The sequence below is a fragment of the Tachyglossus aculeatus genome, chromosome X3, assembly GCF_015852505.1.
Source record: "Tachyglossus aculeatus isolate mTacAcu1 chromosome X3, mTacAcu1.pri, whole genome shotgun sequence".
NCBI lineage: Eukaryota > Metazoa > Chordata > Mammalia > Monotremata > Tachyglossidae > Tachyglossus > Tachyglossus aculeatus.
In genome coordinates this window covers 21,471,346-21,483,818 of record NC_052099.1, presented here as the reverse complement: position 1 = coordinate 21,483,818, position 12,473 = coordinate 21,471,346, and the positions used below count along the sequence as shown (strand labels likewise).

Below are 12,473 nucleotides of genomic sequence, written 5' to 3'. Positions count from 1 at the left end.
GGGCTCACGGTTTCAAACCCCATTTTATATATGAGGTAACTGACATATTGAGAAGTGAAGTAACTTGCCTAGGGTCACACAACAGACAAGGAGGGGAACTGGGATGACAAGCCAGGTCCTTCTGACTCCAAGGCCCAGCCTCTGCCCTTTAGACCATGCTTTTTCTCAACTCTCTTTTATCCCCTACTCTACCAAGTGCTTAATCCCATGCTCTCCTTGCAGCAAGAGTTCAATCAAGTCTCCTGATATGGTCATTTTGGAGATCTTATTCACTCAGACCGGCCAGAGCTAAGAGAGGATGACCCAGAGCCGTTCTCCACGTGACACAGGTGAGGAAGGGAAGGGAAAAAGCAGAACACCCCACCAATCCCACCCCTCACTAACCGTTGCCTTCTCTGAGCCTCAGTTTCCACACTTGTAAACTATGGATTAAATACCTGTCCTCTCTACAGCTTAGACTGCATGCCCCAGGTAGAACAAGGCAGTGTCTGCCCTGACTGCACTGTATCTACCCCAATGCTTGGCACGCAGAAGCACTTCGATAGCACAATTACCAGTGTTACTATTGTCAGATGTTCAGGTGTATGTTGATGGAAGAATATTCCCTAATTTCCATAGAGTATTCTCGCCACAATGCGTCAGACACACATTATGATAGAACTGACTGTACTTCTACTGCAGTCGTAGACCCAAAACTACAGCCTTAATGGGCTGAAAGACTTTTCCTCTATAAAAATACAAGAGGCCTGTACTCATGATGTGAAATATGTCCTAAACTGTTTCTCAACTATCTTTCACTTGATTTTCAGGAGCCTTCCGGAACGGATTTCAGCTATTTCTTGGGGAAAAATAACCACATACAACTTGAAAATCAAGCTATATCATGTGCGCTTGAATAGGCCCACTGTCCTTCGGACTGGGCTGGCTGGGGATTAAACTTTGATAGCCTCCAGGCAGATCAGTGCCATGGAATGAAGGAGAAGAAGAAAAATCCATATACACAACCCAAGTCATATTCCACTTCACCCACTGGGAATTGTGAAGAGTAAGAGTTCTTGGGGGGGGTGTTTCAACTGGAGAAGCAGCATGGCATAGTGGATAGAGCATGGGCCTGGGGGTCAGAAGGTCATGGGTTCTAATCCCAGCTCTGCCACTTGTCTGCTGTATGACCTTGAGCAGGTCACTTCACTTCTCCGTGCCTCAGTTACCTCGTCTATAAAATGGGGATTGAGACAGTGAGCCCAATATGGGACAGGGACAACGTCCAACCCGATTTGCTTGCATCCAGCCCAGCACTTAGAACACTGCCTGGCACATAGTAAGTACTTAACAAACACCATTAAAGAACAATGGCCATAAACTGCTCCACTCTAGGCTAAAAGTAGCTGGAGCCACATTACAGTCGGTAAAGAGAAAAAGCTGTGTCTGTCCTCAACCCACAGGATTGCTGAGGAAGTTGAAGTCCAGTTTTGCCAAACAACGTTTATCTCAGGTGAACCAAATATTTCACAAAAATTCTACCAAAGGCTTGAGGTCAGATTTCTTTGAGCAGCACACACATAGAACCTGGACGTTTAAGACCGCTTCTGAACTGAAGAAATAATTTGTGCTGAAGAGGAAGGACCACAAGCTTCTCAAAAAACTTTTGATGCTAAGTGACTCAAGAGCATCATGAAAAAATAACAACCTTCCATTAAATACATGGACCACATTAACATTGATGCTCACCACTGACCAAACTAAGGCAGCAATGCATCATGGAATCTAGGGTCTGTCTAGACTTCAAGCAATCTAGCTTCTGCTCACACTATGGGACCATGTGAAATCTTACTTGTTTTCTGTCCTAAAAATACATTAACGGTGCAATTAGCAGTGAGCACACAGGCTACACTATTAATGGATTATTTTTAAAAGGATAGACAACTTTTGATATTTGCTTCCCTCAAAAAGATATGTGCTGAAATGCTTTCCTAGACAGGATGGTTTGAAATTACATCTTTGGTGGACAGCTAAGTAATCACACACCTCATTTCAGTGACCAATAAAATGAACAGATGACATTTTAAAAAAGAATCATGATACATGCTACAGAAAGAACTGAAAAGTTTAAATATTTTGTCCCGGCTGTGAAATCTTGGACATGAACAGGGGTTGCAAAACTAAATCTCTACTTACCAACTGGAAAAATTCAACCACACCTGCTTTTTATTTGTGAAGCTGAAGTTGAAACACACCCACCCACCCACATATGAGTTGTTTTTTAATTGAATTTTTTTATGGCACCACTGATCTGGCTCTTCCATGTATTTTGCCCCACAATTTCAAGTCTGGAAAAATTTACTTGCTCGTAGGTACAATGAATTTCCAGGAGAAACTAGGTTCCAATTTTTTACATAGAAACTCCCTGGTCAAGAAAAAGACTTGACTAAAGAACTATACTTCTACAGAAGGAGAAGAACTCTAGAGAACTCTGCCTAGTCCTGCAACTGGCAGGGACCCTTTAGGAGAGGCGTTCAAGTTGGAGACTCTCAGATTTAGTATTTTCCCTTCAATCTGGCCGATATTCTACCCAGAATATCAGAATTTAACTGGGCCCAGTTAGATGAGATGGGAGAAAAGATTTGGGGTCACTCTGATGAACAGGTTGGGTCTACATGGAGCAGAAAATTCTGTCTGCTGTCTGTATTCCTTCATGAAAATAAACTGATCTGACAAAACCCTGATAAATTAAAGAGTCTTCAGCAGCGAGAGGAATATTTGATTCATATTAAGTAGCAACAGTGATTTACTGTTATTTATTCACATTCATGTCTGTGTCCCCCTCTAAACTGTAGGCTCGTTACGGGCAGGGAACATGTCTGTTAATTCTGCTGTACTGCACTCTACCAAGCACTTAGTACAATGCTCTCACATAGTAAAGGCTCAATAAAAACAACTAATAGACGGAGTGATTAATGTACAGCAAAGAGGAAAGAACAGATACTATCTTAAGAGGTTTGGTTTCTGTTCATTTTAATTGATTCAAAGTGTGCCTTAACACCATAATTAACATTAATCATGTCAACTTCTTCATGAATCATGACAGGTCAAGCTTTATTAACCCATTCCACAGGAGGGGAAACTGAGGTAAATAGCAGTAAGTGACCAGATGAATTGATTATGCAGAAGTATAAGTTGCATGATAGTGGGCCCCACCCAATTACACACTTCTTGCTGTAAAACCTTTAAACCCCATCCCTACCATAGTCAGGTAAGCACACAGTGCATTAAAGGCCCATGGCCTCCAAGGTCATTCTAGTCAATAATATCTCTCTCTCTCTCTCTCCAACATAACCCAAAGTTTGGGAAACAGAGGCCCGTCCATACTAGTTTGTGGCCATTAAGAGGCGAAGCAAGCAGAATTGCACAACAGCCTCAGAACAGAGTATGTCTCTTTCGACATGAGTTGGAATAACCAGGTTGGAACCCGCTAGCAAGAGTGACATTCTCCTGGATAAGGACCACTATCTCTCTGTTCCCAATTTGTTCATGAAAAAGTCAGCCAGCCACATGAGCAGAAACACAGACCACCTGCTTCCCTTTACTTCACACCTACATGTGGCCTTCTCCCTTTACTGCTTAAGATGCTGGTTTACAGTCACCAGTTGAAGCACTCATATGTCAGCTAAGGGCAGCAAATTGTCTGAGGAGTCGGGCTTAACACTGGATTGCCTATGTTTTTATAATCCTCTTACAAAAGGTTTGCTTTGAAAAAAAAAACACGCCTCAATACTCTATCCAGTAAAGAAAGAAGATCTAAATATGCACTACTCAGTAGTCACAAACAAAAGCAACTTTAACAAGCCAGTGTAAGTGTACAATGAAGGAAAACAAATGCTGCTGAAACAGAGTGCACTTCCAGACTTTCTAGAAGTTATTACACGACCGATAACTGGGACCAAATCAATCAATCAATCAATCAATCAATCGTATTTATTGAGCGCTTACTATGTGCAGAGCACTGTACTAAGCGCTTGGGAAGTACAAATTGGCATCACATAGAGACAGTCCCTACCCAACAGTGGGCTCACAGTCTAAAAGGGGGAGACAGAGAACAGAACCAAACATACCAACAAAATAAAATAAGTAGGATAGAAATGTACAAGTAAAATAAATAAATAAATAGATAAATAGAGTAATAAATATGTACAACCATATATACATATATACAGGTGCTGTGGGGAAGGGAAGGAGGTAAGACGGGAGGATGGAGAGGGGGACGAGGGGGAGAGGAAAGAAGGGGCTCAGTCTGGGAAGGCCTCCTGGAGGAGGTGAGCTCTCAGCAGGGCCTTGAAGGGAGGAAGAGAGCTAGCTTGGCGGATGGGCAGAGGGAGGGCATTCCAGGCCCGGGGGATGACGTGGGCCGGGGGTCGATGGCGGGACAGGCGAGAGCGAGGTACAGTGAGGAGATTAGTGGTGGAGGAGCGGAGGGTGCGGGCTGGGCAGTAGAAGGAGAGAAGGGAGGTGAGGTAGGAGGGGGCGAGGTGATGGACAGCCTTGAAGCCCAGGGTGAGGAGTTTCTGCTTGATGCGCAGATTGATCGGTAGCCATTGGAGGTTTTTGAGGAGGGGAGTAATATGTCCAGAGCGTTTCTGGACAAAGATAATCCGGGCAGCAGCATGAAGTATGGATTGAAGTGGAGAGAGACACGAGGATGGGAGATCAGAGAAAGAACAAAGCAAAACATGAAAAACCAGCCTCAGCAGCAACTTTTCTAATTAAGTGCTGAATGTATTCGAATTAAATGGGACAGTGGGAGTGGCCTTTATTTAACACAGTGCTTGGAAAAGCATGTTATATTCAAAACCACTGCCATTTAACCAATGCTAATTGAAGCCCTTTTGTATTCAACTGTTATTTACTCCAAAAGACCCGAATACCAATGTAAACAAATATGTTCTTAAGTGTTTTATCAACTCTGGTCTAGCTACTTAACATCTTTACCTTGACTAACACGGAGCATTTTTATATCGATAATTCTCCAAAATATCTGTAGAACATAAAGTATTGTGCAGAATTTACACAGCTAGAGGCTGAAATACCACCCCACTAGTATATTTAGAACACTCTAATGCATTTAAACTAAAATGTTAATGAACTCTGCTGACATTGCTTGAACAAATCCTTATACTGGGCCACTTCATTCATTCATTCAATTGTATTTATTGCGCACTTACTGTGTGCAGAGCACTGTACTAGGCGCTTGGAAACTACAATTCAGCAGATCAATTCAGCAAATCACTTCCAGGACGTTCTGTCTCCCCCCTACCCTCTAACCTCCTTATGGGAAGAAATCATATCTCCCAACCCTATTGTACTCTCCCAGACACTTAGTACAGCGCTCGGCACATGGAAAGTGCTCAATAAATATATTGCCTTAACATGAACTAAGTCACCACTCATGGGCCTAAAACCCCATTTCGCTTGAAACAAAGTTTGAGTTACATACATCTTTTTTAAAAAAGAGTTCCATGTCCATGCTTATAAATTAGGTGCTCACATGCTGCTGTGAAGTTTGGCCTTTTTATTGCTCTGGGCTGAGACACCATTACACCAAGTTTGTGCCCGGAGCAAACTTTCAAAGGCTTACCTACAGACTCTGAAAAAGCAGCCTCCCATGAAATGCAGACACAACTTTTACAACAGCGAGGTTGTAAAAAAACTAATGAAGGTAGTGATGAAACTGAAACCTGACTGGGGAGTTTAATGCGCTCAGCTTTTTTCACTCCAAAAGCTTGGTTTGAAGTCAGCAACTGTCATCTGAGTGGCACAAGTTTCTTGCCAATCCTTGATAAGATCCTAAGGTCTATTTAAATCAGGCAAGTAGAGGCAAGAATGCTTTCCTTGTGCTGCAAAGCCAAAGAGATACAGTTAGACAATTGCTTAATGTGTCCGCTCTAGTGCACAACAAAACACACTCAATTCTAACCACAATTAACACCCATTTTCTTATTATCCGAGTACTTATACAACTAATGTATACAAACACAAATTTGACTTTTTCCAAATCCCTGGATGCTGTTATTAGCGGAAAGCTACTATTCAGCAAGGATAGGCTGAATCTACACAAAAAGAAGTGATTTAGATAATTATACACAGTTAATTTGATCAATTTAGAGTCTGCATTATCTGATTTGGCTGCCTGAAATGGATATTTTTTGGACTGAATTTCCCAGTTCGTCTCCTTCAGTGATCAAATTAACTGGATAATTATCAACCTCAACTTCACTTTGTGTAGACCAAGACTCTCCTGCTGCTATAAATTATCTTGGGAACAGTTGTATAGAACCAGGAGTAAGTCCTTCCCTCCCCCACCGTCTGGTCACATGAAAGGGCAACAAAGTTTTGTAGTTTTTTCATTGCTTTTAAGTGCAGGAGACTTTTGACCTGTACCTGAAAATACAGTGCAATACTTTGCCAAAATTCATGAGAACTTTTACTACTCAGAGTATTTATCCAAAAATCATAGTCTTTTTATACTACTAATACATGTATTTATATATTTTTTTAAAAAGGCAATTGCAAGCTGTATGCTGAGATTTTATCCAGTTCAGTGTTTTTAATTTACTATGCCTGGACTCTTGGCATATGCCTTGCATATTTACCCACTCTGAGGTTGAGAAAAACTTTTTACTCTTATGGGTGGGAGTTTGGATATAGATTAAAAGCCTAGCTGTTTCACTGACTGATCACGTGAAATATCACGTTAAAAAGGGAATTAAAAGCTTTGAGTTGAGATCAAAGTCACATGCATCAACCACAGATGAACGCCAAAGAATGTTCTGCTGTTAATGCTGAAGGTTAAAAAAAAAAAACAGAAAGGAAATGGTCACTCTTTTCACTAGTGACTTTGTGGGATATTTGAAGTTATGTCAATTTTTAAAGTCCTTTAGTGGGTTGTAAGGGCTGCTTTCTGCTTCTATTTCCACAAAGGTTCCTTTCCATTCCCCTGCAATTTTTTTTTCTTCCTGCCAGGTGACAGCAGAAAAAGAATCAGACACCTAACTTCGTAAGACTGAACCATCTGTACTTTCCACAAAAAAATGCACAGCTTTTATGTGGGAACATAATGGTAGGATTGACAATTAAACTTTTCATTTAGAAGAGAAAGAGAAAATTACCTGTCTGCCCTGCAAGACAGGTTTAATTTAATTTTGCCTCTTAAATCATACAGCTTTCACTCGAACAACCTTGTCACAAAAAATAGTTTTCCCCACAATACATATTCTCAAGATTATTTGAGGATATAAAATCAGCTGGGCAAACCAACTCGGAGCTACAAACACGGAACTCGATGAAAAAAAAAACCGTATTCCAAAGTGAAATGAAGAGTGTGGTTCATAACCTCCCCAGGTGGTAAATGTTCTTCCCTAACTGTGACCATGGATAGTTTCAAGTAGCTTCAAACGGGTAGAATGTCGGTGAAAAACTTGAAGAACCCCCACCAAAATCCAAAAATGAAGATGCACTTTGCCCCAACTTTGTGAATAAGTTTAAAAAGACTATAATATAAAGTTTTAAGGCCTGTGTCTATAAAGAAAGTAACATGATAGGTGCTTAGTGCAGTGGTTTGCACACAGTAAATCCTCAATTAATACCATTGATCGACTGGATGAACATGCTGACTGACCATTACGTTAATGACAGGGTGGCCCCTCCTTAATTTCCCCTTAAAAATGTTTTTTTCTCCTAAAGCATTGTCTCTGCCGTGGGTCCCTAAGACTGTGAGTTTCTTTTGTCCAATTACCTGTAATTATCCCATGGAGTAGTGGATAGAGCACAGGCCTAGGAGTCAGAAGGTCATATGCTCTAATCCCAGTTCCCCCAATTATGTGTGGTTTAGTGGAAAGAGCCCAGGCTTGTGAGTCAGAGGACGTGGGTTCCAATCCTGTCACTTGTCTGCTGTGTGACCTTGGGCAAGTCACTTCACTTCTCTGTACCTCAGTCCCCTCATCTTTAAAATGGGGATTACGACCGTGAGCCCCACATGGGACAACCTGGTTATTCTGTATCTACCCCAGCACTTAAAACAGTGCTTGACACATAGTAAACGCTTAATACCATAATTATCACTATTATTATTATTATTATGTGCTGTGTGACCTTGGAAAAGTCACTTCACTTCTCTGTGCCTCAATTACCTCATTTGTAAAATGGGGATTGAGATTGGGAACCCCACATGGGACAGAAGCTGTGTCCAACTCGATGTGCTTATATCCACCCCAGCGCTTAGTACAGTGCCTAGCACATAGTAAGTGCTTAACAAATACCGTAATTATTATTATTATCCCGACACCACTGTTTAGAGAGGCAGCGTGGCTCAGTGGAAAGAGCCTGGGCTTTGGAGTCGGAGGTCACAGGTTCTAATCCCAGGTCTGCCAATTATCAGCTGTGTGACTCTGGGCAAGTCACTTAACTTCTCTGTGCCTCAGTTACCTCATCTGTAAAATGGGGATTAAGACTGTGAGCCCCCCGTGGGACAACCTGACCACCATGTAACCTCTCCAGCGCTTAGAAGAGTGCTTTGCACATAGTAAGTGCTGAATAAATGCCATTATTATTATTATTAACCCATTTTTCCAAGGAAATATGGGATTCCAGGAGGTTAGCCAGGGCTTTGGGGGGACCTTTCTGCCCCAGAGTAATCTTGCAGCCCCGACACCTCTCTCCAGGTCCTAAAATGAGCAGCCTCCAAGCCCTTTTGACTTATTCACCTACAAGTGTGTGTGTGTTTGTGAGTGTGTTTGAGAGTGACTGTTTGAGAGAGTACGTTTGAGAGAGTATGTTTGAAAATGTTTGAGTGTGTGTGTTTGTGCGTGTGTATGTGTGTTAGCGTTTGTAAGAGTGAGTATGTGTGTCAAACACTCCCGAGCCAACTGCCTACCCAAAAGGAAACTCACCTTCTGAACATCCTGCAGAAAAGGAGACAATGCCAAACCTTACTCATCCGGAGGCTCCTCCCCGGGGGAATCCGTTTTTACAGCGACTTTTAAAAGTTCTCTCTGTCCGTCCCCGGAATAAAAGAGGAGGTATGCAACGGTGTGCTTTGGGGGAAGAGGAGGCGGAGGGAGGCAGAACCCCTTAGGCGACCGCAAAACTTGCCTTTTCCCCAGGGAATAATAATAATAATAATAATAATAATGGTATTTGTTAAGCGCTTACTATGTGCGAAGCACTGTTCTAACTGCTGGGGGGATCCTGTTGTCCCACGTGGGGCTCACAGTCTTCATCCCCATTTTCCAGATGAGGGAACTGAGGCCCAGAGAAGTTAAGTGGCTTGCCCGAGGTCATACAGCCGACAAATGGCAGAGCCGGGAGCCCACTGTTGGGTAGGGACTGTCTCTATATGTTACCAACTTGTACTTCCCAAGCGCTTAGTACAGTGCTCCGCACACAGTAAGCGCTCAATAAATACGATTGATTGATTGACCTGTGACTCCCAAGGTTTCAGGCCGAGCCCCCCAGACGGGACCGTCTCTGTATGTCGCCAACTTGTACTTCCCAAGCGCTTAGTGCAGTGCTCCGCACACAGTAAGCGCTCAATAAATACGATTGATTGATTGACCTGTGACTCCCAAGGTTTCAGGCCGAGCCCCCCATACGGGACCGTCTCTATATGTCGCCAACTTGTACTTCCCAAGCGTCCCGTCCAGTGCTTCGCACACAGTCGGTGCTCAATAAATACACGCTCAGCACGGCGTCAATCAATCAATCAATCAATCGTATTTATTAGGCGCTTACTGTGTGTAGAGCACTGTACCAAGCGCTTGGGAAGTATAAGCTGGCAATATATAGAGACAGTCCCTACCCAACAGTGGGCTCACAGTCTAAAAGGGGGAGACAGAGAACAAAACCAAACATACTAACAAAATAAAATAAATAGAATAGATATGTGCAAGTAAAATAAATAAAGTAATAAACATGTGCAAACATATATACAGGTATATACATATCAGTCAATCGTATTTATTGAGCGCTTACTGTGTGCAGAGCACTGTACCAAGCACTTGGGAAGTACAAGCTCGCAACGTCTAGAGACGGTCCCTACCCAACAGTGGGCTCACAGTCTAAAAGGGGGAGACAGAGAACAAAACCAAACATACAAAATAAAATGAATAGAATAGGTATGTGCAAGTAAAATAAATAAAGTAATAAACATGTGCAAACATATATACAGGCATGTACATATCAATCAATCGTATTTATTGAGCGCTTACTGTGTGCAGAGCACTGTACCAAGCGCTTGGGAAGTCCAAGCTGGCAACATATAGAGACAGTAGCGACCCAACAGTGGGCTCACAGTCTAAAAGGGGGAGACAGAGAACAAAACCATACTAACAAAATAAAATAAATAGAATAGATATGTGCAAGTAAAATAAATAAAGTAATAAACATGTGCAAACATATATACAGGTATATACATATCAATCAATCGTATTTATTGAGCTATTACTGTGTGCAGAGCACTGTACCAAGCGCTTAGGAAGTCCAAGCTGGCAACATATAGAGACAGTCCCTACCCAACAGTGGGCTCAGTCTAAAAGGGGGAGACAGAGAACAAAACCAAACATATTAACAAAGTAAAATAAGTAGAATAGGTATGTGCAAGTAAAATAAATAAAGTAATAAGCATGTGCAAACATATATACAGGTATCTACATATCAATCAATCGTATTTACTGAGCGCTTACTGTGTGCAGAGCACTGTACTAAGCGCTTGGGAAGTCCAAGCTGGCAACATATAGAGACCGAGATCTATAGAGACTCTGAGCGTCCCGCACAGAGTCAGCGCTCAGCGAAGACGGCGGAACGCGGGAGTTTCCGAGGCGGGACGGAGCCGAGAGCCGCCCAGGCTTGCGTTGCAAGCAAAGCAACCCGGCTCCACCAATGGTCAGCTGTGTGACTCTGGGCAAGTCACTTCCCTGTGCCTCAGTCACCTCATCTGTAAAATGGGGATGAAGACTGGGCGCCCCACGTGGGACAACCTGACCACCTTGCAACCTCCCCAGTGCTTAGAACAGTGCTTTGCACAGAGTAAGCGCTTAATAAAAAAAGAAAAAAGAAGCCGACTCCGGGCCGGAATCCGTGCGGCTGCTCACCTCTGCAAAGAAGCGATCCATCGCGGAGCGGGAGCCTGTTGCGGGAACCCCTGGCAGGCAGGCCGGCCTTCAGGGCTCGCCCGCCCGCCCCGCCGCCATCCTCTCCTCCCGGGCTCGCTCGCCTTCCCACTTCTTTTCCCTCTTGGACTTTTGGAAGGGAGCAAGCCGCCCGCCCCGCCGGGATCCTTTGTCTCCTCCGCTTTCCTCGGACGGGGGAGAAGGGGTTGCAAAGGGAGAGCAGCCGGGGGCGCCTGGCGGGGAAAGGAGGCGGCTTCTTCTTTTTTTTTTTTTTTTTAAATGCTCCCCGCTCCGCCCCCCTCTCGCACCGGGAAGAGGAAAGGGGATAAAGGTCCGGCGCTGGGGGGAGAAGTAAAAACAACAAAAGAAATCCCCCCGAGGAGCGTGGTGCCCCCGTGGGAATGCTCGGGTTTGTGCCCCCGCCGGCCGGCCGGCCGGCCCCGTCCTGCCGGGGTACAGGGCAGTCCCCGCGGGGAGGCCACGCCCCCGCCCAGCGCCGACCAATCACAGCCCTGGATCGCTTCGGCCTCCCGAGCCGGCCGGCGCTAGCCACGCCCACCTTCCCGCCCTCCTCCAATCACCGCCCACTTCTCCGCCCTTGGCCCCGCCCACCTCCAGGCCCCCGCCCACTCTGCGGGACTCTGACTCGGCGCTGCCGCAGCGGCTCCCACCGTACTCCATTCATTCATTCATTCATTCATTCATTCATTCATTCATTCATTCATTCATTATCTGTATTTATTGAACGCTTCCTGCGTGCAGAGCGCCGGACTAAGCGCTTGGGAAGTGGAAAGAGCCCGGGCTTTGGAGTCGGAGGTCATGGGTTCAAATCCCCGCTCCGCCAATTGTCAGCTGGGTGACTTTGGGTAAGTCGCTTAACCTCTCTGGGCCTCAGTTCCCTCATCTGTAAAATGGGGATGAATCAATCCATCAATCAATCGTATTTATTGAGCGCTTACTGTGTGCGGAGCACTGTACTAAGCGCTTGGGAAGTACAAGTTGGCAACATATAGAGACGGTCCCTACCCAACAGTGGGCTTACAGTCTAGAAGGCTGTGTGCCCCCAGTGGGACAACCTGATCACCTTGTAACCTCCCCAGCGCTTAGAACAGTGCTTCGCACATAGCAACTTCTCTGTGCCTCAGTTTTCTCATCTGTAAAATGGGGATGAAGGCTGTGAGCCCCCCGTGGGACAACCTGATCACCTTGTAACCTCCCCAGCGCTTAGAACAGTGCTTCGCACATAGTAACTTCTCTGTGCCTTAGTTCCCTCGTTTGTAAAATGGGGATGAAGGCAGTGAGCCCCCCGTGGGACAA

At 44.4% G+C, this 12,473-nt stretch overlaps 1 protein-coding gene across 1 annotated transcript in view; it reads right to left on the bottom strand.

The window, feature by feature from the left end:
* The window catches only part of MYO10 (myosin X), a 173,503-nt gene extending 162,288 nt beyond the window's left edge, over window positions 1–11,215 (bottom strand). Inside the window, exon 1 of the mRNA XM_038770228.1 lies at window positions 11,139–11,215. Within this exon, the coding sequence (XP_038626156.1) occupies window positions 11,139–11,159 (21 nt within the window). The 5' untranslated portion in view covers window positions 11,160–11,215. The remainder of the gene's footprint in view (window positions 1–11,138) is intronic.
* Between the last annotated feature and the right edge of the window lie 1,258 nt (window positions 11,216–12,473).